We start from the raw sequence: 15304 nt of genomic DNA, 5'->3' as shown, positions 1-15304 counted from the left end.
AAGTGTCTGCATCTTCCCTTCCTTTTTTCTATATGGTTACCTAGCAGAGCTTATAGTACAAATATAAACGTTAAGAAGATAAAGGTAAAAAAGAAAACCTAAGTATTATCTGGGAGATTTAATTATAATACAAAAGACTTACATATATTTGGGACACATTGTTTGATTGGTTAAAACCGTTACATTTTGAATCTAAAAGTAACGATATTCAGGACATCCTATTGGCCAATAGAGAAAACACGTGTTTTAAAGGAATTGTGTGAAAATTGCTTTTAATACAAAGTGTTTCAGTTGCGGATACTACGAAAGGGAACAAAATTGATTCAATGTGTAGAATTTTAATACAGTGTAATTGTGTATAGAGTGCGCACTCTGGTTTTAAATTTAAATTTTTATTGTTTGTGGTAAAATAAAAGCTATTTGTCTTTAGCCATTTTGAGCGCTCCTCATAATCTTTTTTATTTCTAAGTTGGTACCTAGCAGAGCTTGCCTAGCATCTGTAGCGAGCTCAGGGCCTCTTAAATGCAGTAAGAATTATCTACCTTCATTGTAGTTAATTATAAATATAATTATATTATTTTATTGCTGTTGTTTGAACAACAACCAAAATGCACATCCAGGTTTGGAATTTGACAAAATTGTGGGCATGTTATACAGGTAGATATTTTTCACAATGCTCAAGCTTAAATGGAAGTATAGTAAAATGCAACATTTTCCATTACCTTGTATAGTAGTATTGTTTTTCTGTTGCTCCTAGGAAACAAATATATTGACACTTAAGTATATAGCAAAAAAATAAATTAAATATATATATATATATATATATATATATATATACATATATTAGCAGTGAACTTAGCATAGAGTCTTCCTAGTAGCAGCTCAAATGAACTCTCAATAGAGCCCCATAGATGATTGGCTGCACTAACCAACCCTACAAATTGTTGCATATTTCCTTGGTACCATGACTTGATCTTTTTTACCTCAAAATTCTGTCTTCTCTGGTCTCCCAAGATACTAAGTGTCCTCACTGCAATACATCATGAATACCTGTGCCATGTTCCTCATCCTTAACTTTAAGAGTTCGTTAAAAACATATCTGTTAAAGCATTCATACAACTTACTGAGACTAGGATGTCTCTACTACTCTCCCTCAACTTCCCCATGTACTTTATTAAGAATGTAAACTTACAAATTCACCTGTTCTGTCGATCATTTTATGTAAAGATGGTTTACAGCTTACAGTGACTCAAGGGCAGGGCCCTCTACTCTTATGATTTATGTATTTGTCTTCTGATTATTGTACTCCTTAAAGGGATATGAAACTCAATTTTTTTTCTTTCATATTCAGATAGAGCATGCAATTGTAAGCAATTTTCTAATTTACTGCTATTATCAATTTTTCTTCATTCTCTTGGTATCTGTATTTGAAAAAGCAGGAATATAAACTTAGGACCTGGCCCATTTTTGGTTCCGCATCCTGGATAGCGTTTGCTGATTGGTGGCTACATTTTGCCACCTATCAGCAAGCACTACCCAGGTGCTTAAGTAAAAATTGTCCGGCTCCTAAGCTTACATTGCTACTTTACAAATAAAGATATCAACAGAACGAATAAAAATTGATAATAGGAGTAAATAAGAGCATGCAATTTTAATCATAAAAGAAAAATTTGGGTTTCATATCCCTTTAACTGTTTACATACGATTTATGTATATGTCTCATGTTTATTGCACCCCATAAGTGTAAACTTGATGTTAAAGTTCTGCGTAATATGTGGGCACTTTATAAACAAATTATATTAATAATTTTAATAATAATAATAATAATAATAAAATGTCCTGGGAGACTCTTGATGCTTTCAAATTTCCCTCTGACATACGCCTCGCGATCCATGCTCTATATTCCAACCCCACGGCAACAGTTAGGGGGATGGGGTTCCATTCAACTTCATTCCCCATCTGTAATGGCACGAGGCAGGGCTGCCCTCTCTCTCCACTCCTGTTCGCTCTGGCAATTGAGCCACTAGCAGAAACAATACGCACCAACAAAGATTTGGAGGGTATTACACTCTCGGGCTCTAAACATAACATCGCCTTGTTTGCTGACGATGTGACGGTGTTCTCTGCAGACCCTCTTCGCACAATCCCTAGACTCCTGGAAATATTAGAGTCCTTTGGCTCTCTCTCCTTTTACAAACTTAACGCCCCTAAAACAGAAATCTACTGGTGGGGTTTCCCCCAAAGCTATGTCTCAGCCCTCCAAAGGCAATTCGACTTCAAATGGTCTAGTAAATGGATCACTCATCTTGGAGTTAAAATATCTAACTACCTGAAGCAGATGGTCAAGGATAACTTTTTGCCCCTACTGGCAGATTTGCGAGCGTTAAAAAATGTCTGGGATCACAAGAGCATTTCTTGGATGGGCCGCATAGCCTCTCTTAAGATGTCGTTCCTCCCGCGGCTCACCTATCTGTTTAGATGCCTCCCACCCACCTTCTGCTACAATTCCAAAGCGAGTGCACCAAATTTATTTGGCAGAACAAAACCCCCAGAATAGCCCATAAAACCCTCCAGTTCCCAGTCCAGTTGGGGGGACTGGCCTCCCCATCCATAGTAAAGTACTATGAGGGAGCCATGCTCACGCATATCTCTCAGTGGGGAGTACTACACTCTCAAGACAGGTGGAGAGATATTGAACAAGCTTCATTGCCCTTCGATATCTACTTAAAGGACCTAATTTGGACCCCGGTCCATAGTCGTAGAACCTTGAACATACACAATTATGTAGTCGTGGAGTGCCTGGCAATTTGGGATAAGATCCGGCACCGCAAGCTGATCGCGCCGCATCCTTCCCCGATCACTTCTATCCCAGGCCTCTTTACAGGCCTCCCTGAAACACACCCCAACGCGTGGGCTAGGATAGGTGTGAAACAAGTTTCAGACCTCTGGTCTGAGACTAGTGGGGACGGTTATTTCTCGTTGTCTAAGGACAGACTGGGTGAGGATATCCCGCCCTATCTCCACTTCGAACTTACTAGGATTAAGAGTTTCCTCTCTAGCTGGGGGTTTTCCCCCTCCACTACGCGTCAACTTACCCCATGGGAATCTATGTGGAAGGGTGGGCGTAGACTCCACAAGCCCCTTTCGAGACATTATTGTCTGCTAGAGGGTACGGTGCCCCCAGACCTGGCTCCGCATTTGCGTAAGTGGGATACTATCCTGCACACTCGAATTTCGGCTAACGCCTGGCAGGGGTCCCTTACCCTAACCAAAAAATCTTTGCATTGTGTGACAATGTTTGAAACACACTATAAAGTCATTTCTCAATGGTATCTGGTCCCAGTGCGGTTAGCCAAGATGTTTCCGACGTCTTCTCCACAATGTTGGAGGGACTGCGGTTCCCAGGGAAGCATGCTCCACATTTGGTGGGAATGCCCCAGGTTGTCTCATCTGTGGAACTTATGCTTCCGCACTCTATCTACTCTCAAGATTCACTTGCCCAAAAGCCCTGCCACAGCACTTCTACACCTAAACTTGCACGTCCTCCCTAAACATCAGCAGATCTTTTGTGTTTATCTCCTGTCATCAGTTAAAACTAGTATTGCTAGATGCTGGAAGAAAGCTTCTCCCCCTTGCTGGGCTGATATTCTTAGGAATATGGCCTACCTACACGCTATGGAAAGAGACATTTTCTATAGTCTGGACAGAAGTGACCTTTTTGAGATGGTTTGGGCTGACTGGACGGACACACACGACACCACATGGCTCCCCCAGGTCAGGGTATAAGAACGCACGTATCCTCTGCCTCAGATGACTCCCGATAGGTGCTTCCCCCCCCCCACCTTCCCCACCCATATAGATGAGCCCCCCTTCCCCTCCCCCACCCTCCATTGATAATTTCTCAGAAATGTACCGACTTCTACCTCTGATACTTCAATGCTTCAGTTGTACCTTTTCTAATTTTCTACTCTAGTACTTTATGACATGGTATGTACTATAATGTGTAGGGGACCTGCGAGTCCCCAGTCAGTGTTATACTTGTTAAAACAAATAAAAATTATTTAAAAAAAAAAAAAAATAATAATAAAATGTTGATTTTGCTGAAGCAGCAATCCAAGGGACTTTCAAAACATTAGCAAAAAATGTGCATATTTAAACAGGAAAATCAACAGCAGTGTCATAAAACAATGACCATTTCTAAAGCTATAATAATGTTTTTATGTAAAGCAGATTTTTTACTTATTTATTAATTGTGTTTTTAAAATTGGTGAATTTCATCAGCAAAGCAGGTGGTAGCAAACATTTTGGGCTAGATTATGAGTGAAGTGCAAACGTTCGTGCCCAAGTGATAAGGGTTTTTTCGCGAAGGTTTCAGGATTCAAATTTCAGGTGGTGGATCAAACAAAAAGATTTATAGCAAGAGGTTACCCTAATAAATGTATCAAGGAGGGGTATAAAAGAGCTAAAGCATCTGATAGAGAATCTTTACTATATAAGGATAAAGAATACAAAAAGTCGATAGTGAGATACACTTCAGTTTACAATGATAGATGGCAGGACATAAAAGCTATTTTAAAAAAACATTGGAACCTTCTCACCTTAGATTTAGATGTAAAAGAAATTGTGGGTGAATATACGTCATTAACAGCAAAAAAAGCTCCATCACTGAAAGATAAACTTGTGGCTAGTCACTTTGTAAATACAAAATTTAAATGAAAATGGGTTAGCTAAAAAGAAAAAAAGAGAATGGATCTTTTATATGCAGAACATGCATTATCTGTAAATTTATGCTTAAAGGGGATAAAATTGTTAATCTGGAAGGAAGAAGTTTCAAAGTTAAAGGGCATATAACATGTAAAAGTATTGGAGTAGTATATATGGTAACTTGCACTTGTCCCAAATTCTATATAGGTAAAACCTATAGGGAATTGCATGAAGGAATAAAAGAGCATAGGAGAGATATTTTGAATGAAAATATTAAAACTAGTGGAATTGCTCGTCATTTTCAGGAGCACCACAATAGTTTAGATACAGATTTAAGATGGATGGGCTTAGAGCTGATTGACCTAAAAGACAGAGGGGGAGACATTGATCAGTTGTTATTGAAGGCAGAGTGCAAATGGATATATAATTTAGATTCTTTAAAACCCAATGGTTTAAATGAGGAAATTAACTATGCTCCCTTCTTAAGTTAAATAACCTTAAAGTAATGCTCTCCTTTGCAATCTTTCAATTTCAAAATGACTAATAAACTTCAAGTTACACATATATATGTATATGTGCTGTATTTGCACTAGCTTCAGATATGGAAAATAAATAGCATATGGGTGAACTGCACCATCGACTGTATTGTATTAATGTACCTGCATTGATTAGATTTGTGTTAGGATAATATATTTTGTTTTAATTCCCACTCTCTTAGTTTTGGATATTATGCATGCATATACCTATAGATTTTCACTCGAGATGTTTTGTAAATAATCGTAATGAATTTTGTGAGTATAATGAGCAATTCAATGTAACATATTTCACCGGAACCAATTATGAGATGGCTATATAAAGTTACCAATACGAAAATAACACTATGACACTTGAGAAAGCCCTACTCTAATTTCAAAGGGTGAAACGCGTGTAGTGTGAAACCCACGCCTCTGTGTTATTGAGGCGTGGGACGCCAGCCTTGGAGGATATCGGCCTGTGTTGTTGGAACAGGTGAATTTGAGTGGAACATACAGCTTGTCCTGACAGGGAGACGGAGGGGCAGCTCTGACCGTGGAATCGTCTTGTGAACTACACATTATGGTCTTGTGAGCTGTAGGCGGTTTAGCCTTGAAAAACCCGGTCTCTTGTTCATTCAATTTATGGACGCTATGCTGACTAATTGATCTCTTTTTGTCCGCTTATGCACTTTTGAATGTGCTCTGTCGTCTGACTCTAACTTATAACTACTAACGCTATTTGCAAAGTCTTTGCATAGGATCGCTAATATGAGATTGTGTGCCTAATTTTCATCCCTGCTTTATCATGGAACTGCTTTTTCACATGTTGATACACTAAGCATACTTGGGACTGTGCATATGCTCTCAGGATCTAATTCTAATTAGCAATATGGAGCGTTGTATAAATATGTACACTAAGTGTGTTGAAACCAACTATATATGATCTTTGCTGTTTTGCATGATAGCAATATTGTTCACTGATGTCTGTATTTCTATCTATTAGACATTTGTTATGCATAACTTAGGAATAGCTTAGACCCATGGGTTTAGATTACATATTCAATTATACACCGGTGTATTTTACTATATAAGGTCTGATACTGTGTATTTATTTATAAATAAATCAAACATTTTCTGTTTTGTGCAGAACATTGTAATGTGAAATATTCATATGTTCATGTCTAGTTAGAGCAAATGAGAATATGCAATGGTGTTTGCGTGACAGTTTTCTCCATTGACTTCTATGGGGGAATACGTGAATGTGCACATGATATTCTAACTTCAGATTTTTTCGTTAGTTAGGTTACTGCTAGATCAAAAATAGTTTACTTTCAACTCATAAATAATACGATCACAACCCAACGAGTGCAAAAATCCTACTTCTAAGTAGCAAAAATGTAGGTCTAGATTTGTGCTCCACTTGTTATCTGGCCCTTTAAGGATATAAAATGTATTAAGTGAACTTAAATATTTAAATATATATTTTTGGGTATATGGTCTATGCATACCTTTTAGACATTTTTATCCACTTCCAAATTTATAGATGAAAATCAACCCTGTTAGCAACATTTTTCACTTCTATAAAATTTACCCATGTGCATCTGCTGATACTATAATAACTTACATATGTGCACATTTTAGGAAAATGGAAAGTTCTACTAAAACTATTGATTTAGGCGTTTTAAAAAAAAATGATAGGAAAAATAAATTCTAAAAGGTATTACATTAGACAAGTATTTTCTTATAGTATTTGATTAATTAGTATGGATGTATCCACAGGTTATAAAAGCCATTGAAGAAGGTTACCGTTTGCCTGCGCCAATGGATTGCCCTGCTGGTCTTCATCAGCTGATGCTAGATTGCTGGCAAAAGGAGCGAGGAGAAAGGCCTAAGTTTGAACAAATAGTTGGTATTCTAGACAAAATGATAAGGAACCCCAACAGTCTGAAAACTCCTATGGGAACTTGCAATAGGTGAGTCCGCTCATATCCCGCATAAAACTTGAAATACAAATTTGATGAAGCTACATCAATACAGAAAGAGGGGAAACAATTTATTCTCTTTGCAGTTTGTCTTTTCTTATGTTTTTTTTCTTGTTGTCTTACATTAGTTTTATCTTTAAATATCTGATAGCTATCCACTTCTTTTTATTCCCCCAAAACTGGCACAAGGAGTATGTCTTATATACTATTAGTAATGGTCTTAGGGGCATATTTATCAAAGTGCGAGTGGACATGATACAATGTAGCGTATTATGTCCACTGCACATCCGATAAATGCAGACAACATACACTGTCTGCATTTATCATTGCACTAGCAGTTCTTGTGAACTGCTTGTGCAATACCGCCCCCTGCAGATTCGCGGCCAATTGGCCGCTAGCAGGGGGTGTCAATCAACCCGATCGTATACGATCGGGTTCATTTCTGTCCGCTGCCTCAGAGCAGGCAGACAAGTTATGGAGCAGCGGTCTTCTGAAGGCTCGCTGGAAACAAGGGGCATCAAGCTCCATTCGGTGCTTGATAATTCGGTCCCTTAGAGTAAATTTAACATACAAAGAGGTATTTAAGTATGTATATAGGTGATAGGCCCATGTGCCAAACCAAGGCCTCTTCATATCTGGGTTTTTAACCTACAGCCATACTTGCTAGCCTTCAACCAAACATACTGAAATGTAAGCAAGGGTGCCACAGCCATTTGTGTCTATCTTAGATATATACGAAACATGAACGTGGACTACACTGTCAAACTGGAATGGGTACACATCCCATGCCACTGGCAAAACTTACAACATATGTATCAGTATGGTAAACTGGCTTTAAAAGCTTTTCTGTGGTAAAAAAAAAAAGCCATGGCAGGTATCACCCAGAACACTGAGGGGCCAGCTATACATTTTCATAAGAGTCAGTCAGGATATGATTTTATATAAAGTTGTATGAAAAAATTTACAAAAACTTTAAAGCCAGAACTTGAATTTTAGGAGTCATAGCTCGTTAGCACCTATAATGTGTCAGGTCTTGAGCTACAACATATTTTGCACTATAAAGTCCCGTTAATAAAATATATTTTAATTTACAGAATTGAAAAAAAGCATTAGAATGCAATTGTTAAAGGGACAGTCTACTTGTTTTGTTTTAAAAGATAGATAGTGCTTTTACTACCCATTTTTCCAGCTTTGCAAGACCAACATTTTTATATTATTTTACTTTATAACCCCTGAGTTTGCCTTTTTCTAAGCCCCAGTAAGCAGTGCTTTTTATTAGCTTACACAATAGCCAGACAGCGCTAGTTTATGTGTGCCATATAAGCATGTGCAACCAAGTTTATTTTGTTTCAGAGAAAAAAAATAAAGTAAACAAATGAATACTGATGATTTTCTTCAGTATTTTTTTGCTTTCTTCATTTTCGTTGGTGCATTCATTCAGTTTTTCATGACTAATGGCCATTCGTCCTAAAATTAAAGCACCTCTCTAGTGCCATATAAATAACATTGTGATCACTCCTGTGGAGAGTAATAATGGTTATACAAGAACCAGCACAAATTGGCTAAAATGCAAGAATGTAAAAAGAAGAGATAAGGGCCAGTCTGCAGTGGTTTAGATACAGCTAATCATAGTGGTAAAAATGTATATTCATATAACCGTGTGGTTTATGCAAAACTGGGGAATGCAAAAATATATTTTTAAACAATAAACATTTTCAAGTAGACTGTCCCTTTAACTACCGTTTTTACTAGTTATGTAATTTTGTAATTCCCCAGCTTTGCATTACCATCATTGTTATATTAATATATCATATAACCTCTAAGTTTGCTGTTTCTAAGTCCCTGCAGGCCGCCTCTTATCTCAGTGCTTTTTATTAGCTTTTTAAATCTTGCCAAACAGCTAGACATTGCTACTTCATGTGTGCCATACAAATAGCATTGTACTCACATCCGTGGAGAATTATAATGGTTATACAAGAACCAGCACTGATTGACTAAATTGCAAGATTGTAAAAATCACTGAGATAACGTGCAGTCTGCAGGGGCTTAGATACAGGTTATCATAGAGGTAAAATTATATTAATATAACAGTGTTGGTTATGCAAAACTGGGAAATGGGTAATAAAGAGAAAATCGATCTTTTTGAACAATAACAATTTTCAAGTAGACTGTCACTTTAACGCAGCTCACAACATTCAACCTTGACATTAAACATGTGCAGCCACAAAAAAAGTTTTCTGAACGAATGTTCTGTGAATTTTGTTTTCATTAAAATTTGTTGACTGCACTATTTAGTATTTATTTAGTTTTAAACTAAACAATGACTGAATGAATGTAAATGTTCCAAAGCTATAGGGGAAAAAGACAGGAGAGCAGTGCTAACCTGGTCCTCTTATTCACAGAGTCCCAGCCGCACTAATAGGAGGCTTAGTGTCGCGACTCCCAGGGCCTGCGCTAAAGGACCTTCTCCTTTATTGCAGGCCCTGGAAGCTGCCATGCTAAGCCTCCTATTAGTGCAGAAGGGGCTCAGTAAAGAAGAGGTCAGGGGTTATGGTGGCTCTCCAGCACATTAAAAGTGAGTAAAAAAATACATTTTGCAACAACAATTCTTATATATATTTTACATGGATCTTTTTGTAAAGCACTGATTACCTGTGCCTATATAGTTAAGTGCTCTCTCACTCCAATCAACAGCTCGAGGGTGCTTAGGCAAAAACATCTAATGAGGTACACTGGACCTAGCACTTACTCCAATCTTTATCAAACAAATAAAGTGAATATTGAAGTGAGTGCTGGTTCCAGTGTACTTCATTTTATATATATATATATATATATATATTTCTAATTTGCAGTTGAATATCTTATCATTTATGCTGAAACCAACTAATGGAAAATGTGTTAATAATGTGACAGTGGCAAGTCCTGTTATCTTTATACACAAATCCAGATTGGCTCCTCCAAATAAGAGAGTGGTAGATGGAGTATGACCATTGAAAATCAATTTCGGCAAACAAGGTGTTAATATATTCTAATAATGGTCAGACTAAACCTGATTACACATTTTGCTATGTATTATGATATATACATTGAATGAACATTCAGTATAACTTCTTATTTATTTCAGACCTATAAGCCCCCTTCTTGATCAGAATACTCTAGACTTTACTTCGTTCTGCTCAATTGGAGAGTGGCTAGAAGCAATCAAGATGGAGAGATATAAGGAAAAGTTCTCCTCCGCAGGGTACAATAACCTTGAATCTGTGGCCAGGATGACTATTGAGTAAGTAAAAATATAATTATTTGAGCTTTGATCAGAAAAAAATAATATTTTATCCAAGTTCTTTTATTTCTAGTCTTAATGCTCAAAAATATTGGAATGCTGTTTACATAGGCTTTGTTTTTTTTAGCAAATACTTGGATTTTCCACTGATATTTGCTTTCAGTTCTGTCTTTTTGGGATGGTATTTCACAATTTTTATTAGCCCTGGCCATGTTGAAATAGATTTGGTATGCTGGTCAAAATTTAGTACACTTCAAATTAGAGGTAAGCAAGGTAAATGCAATTTCATAAAGAACTCTCTATTCTGGACCCCTCCTTTTTCATCTCTTTAAGTAAAGGACATGGTTAATGAGAAACTATAAGGAGCAGTTAAGCCATTGGTCTTGCACTTTTATTATAATTTCCTTAACACCAGAGCAGAATATCTGAGCATAAAAATGTTTTTTTTAATGAATATAATACAGCATTGTGCTCCACAGTTGTTATTTGTGCAATATTTAGGTCGAGATTACAAATGTAATTGAACCCAAACATTGGTAGAAGATCATTTTTATTCATGTGTCGAGATGCATGCATATTACAAGTTTACAGTAAAAAGTGTGTGCACACGTTAAACCTGACGTGCGCTAGTCAATGGAGAGCGCAGAAGAAAAAAACTAACACCTATAGCTCGAAAGCTAACGACAGGAGTTATACATATTTCTCATTCCAATGTTCTTATATATCTGTATATACCTTTACCTGCATATATATATATATCTTTTTTTACATTAGCATTAACTGATATATATATATATAGAAATATACATTTAATAATAAAAATATTTTTTTTGTCTATGATCATAGGAATTTAAAATATGTGTATTGCACTTTGCGTTTTATTAAAAATGATTATACATACTGTAAAAAATTCTAATTAATCCATAGAATATATATATATATACAGTATGTATATTAATTTGTAATAATTTTGATTAATATTTTTTTTATATTTAATATTTCAATAAAGCACACTGAAGTTAGCAATTCTTCATGTGTGCTAACCCGACCTAAAGCACGAAACGCAAGCACAATACACATATTTTACATTCCTATGTTACATGTAAAAAAATTATAATTTTTATTATTTTATATATATATATATATACATATATCTGATAATACTGTTAATGTAAAATAGATATCTATATGTACTGTATATCTATAGGAATAGATATACAGGTAAAGGTATATACAGATAAATTATCCTGTATGTGAAAAACATTGAAATGTTAGATATGTACAGTAAATACACAGCAAAACACATAAATACTTAAACACATCTGTACACTCATATATACATACAAACACATATTTAGACATATGTGTATATATATATATATATATATATATATATATACAATATAGCCCTTTGCAGTCAAACACCTTGTCATATACCATATACCTTTTAATGCTTATGCGCTCCACTCATTAATACCAGCGCACGCAAATCATAAGTCACAAGAGCATCCTTCTATAGTCTCCAATGGGAACCTCATTTTGATACCATGAAACAAGGCAAAGAACCAAGCGCAGCGCAGGCGGTAAGTCACGCAGCGTTGGGAAGCAATTTTTAAATATTTATATATATGTATATATACATATATATTTATGTGTTTATATGTGTATAAAATGGGCTAGAAGTGGAGCACAATCATTTGATAGAGTCATTACCGCAATCTCAGAGCTGTGGTTAACTGTTTCGCAAAAATATAAAGTTGCACAAAACACATCAGAAATACATTAAAAACTACACTTACACTCATAATTACACTGTCTAATAAAAATGGTTAGAAAAAAATTGCACCAAAAAGTTATAACGGCTCAAAGATACGAGATCTCCGGTGTTAGAAAAAAAAAGCTGGGAAAGGGCTTTAACATAGAGATGCATACATATACATGTATAAAGATGTCTATGTATGTATATATGTGTACATATCTATTTATGTATTTATATGTGTATATGTGTATTTACAGATATATGTGCACATATAAACTCCTAAATATATATGTATACATATACAGATATATATATATATATATAAGTGCATTAAAGCCTTTTGCCTTTAAGTAGATGAAAACATGTAAAAACATATTTATGCAATATTAGTTTTTAATAAAGGTTTTAACTATGTATTTACTGTAAATATTACACATTCCAATGTTCTGCACATAGCAGAATATGTTCTAAGTATTTATGAATAGATGTTCCTATATATATCTGTATATATCTATATCTATATATAATCATCTATATATATATATATATATATATATATATATGTATATATATATATATAGGTATAAATATCAGATATATGTAGAAATATGTATTTATGAATAAATAGAACATATTCTTTTATGTAAAGCATATTGGAATATGAAATATTAATATTTTCATGTTGGGTCAGCGCAACTGAGAATATGTGATTGTGTTTGCACAAGAGTGGGTGTTTTTTCCCACTTTTTTTCTCCGTTGACTTCTTTGGGGGAATACGTGAACACGCACACAATATTCTAACCGGATTTTTGTGCTAGTCAGGTTACCGCTAGAGCGAAAACAGTTTACTTTCAACTTGAAACACGAGCGCAACTCAACTAGCGCAAAAATCTTAATTCTAGCAGAGTTAGCTCTCTAGCAGAAGCTCAAAATACCGATCCACTTGTAATCTGGCCCAATATGTTGGGATTTTTTTCCCCAATTGTTTTATACAACCTAAACTGCTTTTTAACTGGTCTCAATATTATGCACAATTTTGTTTATTAAAATGTGTAATACATCATACAAATCTACTGGTAGAATAATATAGTTCTGATAATACCCTGAATGTGTAATCTTAATATTATTTCCATTCCTTACTTATTAGCCATAAATAGTTTTTCCAAGAACTTAACCATTCCAATGTAGAATAAACACTCATGGTAATATATGTATTTTAAATGTACACCAGATTCTTCCAAAGATACTACAATTCAACCCACGGCAGACATTCCTATTTAGTTTAGTAAGGTATCCAGGGCACTTTGAAACAACTGTTAAACGATGGCAAGCTTGATTTCACATAAAGACATTTGTAGAGCAAGTGTTCACACACCAGTGCATTAATGTGTAGAGTGGATAGTTCTTTGTATATGTCTGTGTTCTTGTACAGAAACATATTTTGCTATAAATTAGCTTAGTTACAAGCAATGACTAATGCGGAACATGTTACAATCAGTACCAGGTGTTAGTTCTGATATATATATATATATATATATATATATATATATATATGTGTGTGTGTGTGTATGTATCTGTGTTTGTGTGTGTTTCTAATACTACATTGTTTCCTAAAGCAATCTGAGATTTTTTTCTATTGTCTATTTTGCACCTTTTTTTCCCTAAACTCATTTTATCTTTATAAATAAATCTGCATTATTCTTCTACTATGAAGTATTCTCAGACATTTTTTTCTAGCCTTCCATGGTCCAGATGTATTTAAATGGTAGAGGTAAATCAGTAACATAGGATGGGGATTATTTAGATTGTTTTCATTATTGATTTGAAACACATAAACATTTCTTTGGTTTCCTTTTCATTTAAACACTAAACACAATGCATATTTAGTCAACTACATGTATTCTACTTCCACAAATACAGGCTTAGATCCACCAAATCTGTGCAACTTTATATGGGCATTTTAAAGTGATTTTGCAAAGCAAACATCTGACACCATAACAGTTGTCACCTTTATTGTTTAAATATCCCTTAGAATTTATTTTTAACATCTTAAACTTTTCTATTTTTCTAGAACTCTTGTACAGACTTGATTTAATCCACAACCTTTACTAAACAAATATTTTGTCTACAGGAGGGAACAGTGAAGAAATACAGGTGTAAACAAGTTATTTACTTTTGACCTATTTAAAATATCCTTCCATTTTTAAAACAAAATTTAATTCATATAAAATTCTCTGTACACCAACAAGCAAAGAACATAGAATACAAAACAAAAAGAGAATGTCTGGAGAAAAAAGAAGACTTAATTGTTCAGCACATAATTTGCAGTTTACAATCTGAATCGAAACACTAAAAATTTATATGCCAAATAATTAGATAACAAATAAAAGTAAATTAGCAAGGACACCTCTGTTTCCCCTCTAAGTTATTTAGTAAACAATAATGAACAAGAAATGTTATATCTATGCCTAAGTCTACCTCTAGTTTACAGACTGTTCTAGTATAGCAATTTGTTGCTGCATTATTGTCTCTATTAAAGGAAAATTCAAATAAAATGTAATTTCCAATCGAAAATGTTTCTTTATGCATACTAAAAAAATAAAGAATATATATATATTTTTTTGCTGGAGTATGTATTGCAGAATTTAGAACTAAGACCTTGCAACATTATAACAGTGATTGCTTGATTAGTATATAAGCTAATTTATATCTACCCAATTACTAGGTAAGTTAAACATCAAGGAGTATGTATCTGTATTTCAGAACAATGGACATTTTGCTAACAAAATTGTATTTCTTTTGTAGGAAGATAATGTTTAAATGTTAATGTATGCTATACATACATTTCTAAAATTTTACTTTAATATCCCTTTAAGGGAGGCGATCAAAATACTTAAACTCAAAATCTCTAATACCATAAGGCAGAATCTTGAAATCCAGAAAATCGAAATGTCTAAAATCCAGAAAATCAAAACGTAAAAAGAACAAAAATCCCTAAATTATAAAATCCCTAAAATCAAAACCCCTAAAATGCAAAATCCCTAAACTTATATTTAAAAATTGA

The 15304-nt window shown here is 34.6% G+C and overlaps 1 protein-coding gene across 1 annotated transcript in view; it reads left to right on the top strand.

Annotated features, from left to right (window-relative positions):
- The window catches only part of EPHA7 (EPH receptor A7), a 380959-nt gene that overhangs the window by 350451 nt on the left and 15204 nt on the right, over positions 1-15304 (top strand). Inside the window, exons 16-17 of the mRNA XM_053710553.1 lie at positions 6999-7192; positions 10326-10481. Coding sequence (XP_053566528.1) covers positions 6999-7192; positions 10326-10481 — 350 coding nt within the window. The remainder of the gene's footprint in view (positions 1-6998; positions 7193-10325; positions 10482-15304) is intronic.

The sequence above is a fragment of the Bombina bombina genome, chromosome 4 (assembly GCF_027579735.1).
Source record: "Bombina bombina isolate aBomBom1 chromosome 4, aBomBom1.pri, whole genome shotgun sequence".
Classification (NCBI taxonomy): Eukaryota; Metazoa; Chordata; class Amphibia; order Anura; family Bombinatoridae; genus Bombina; species Bombina bombina.
The sequence above is the reverse complement of the archived record's forward strand: the minus strand, read 5'-3'. Positions and strand labels throughout refer to the sequence as shown.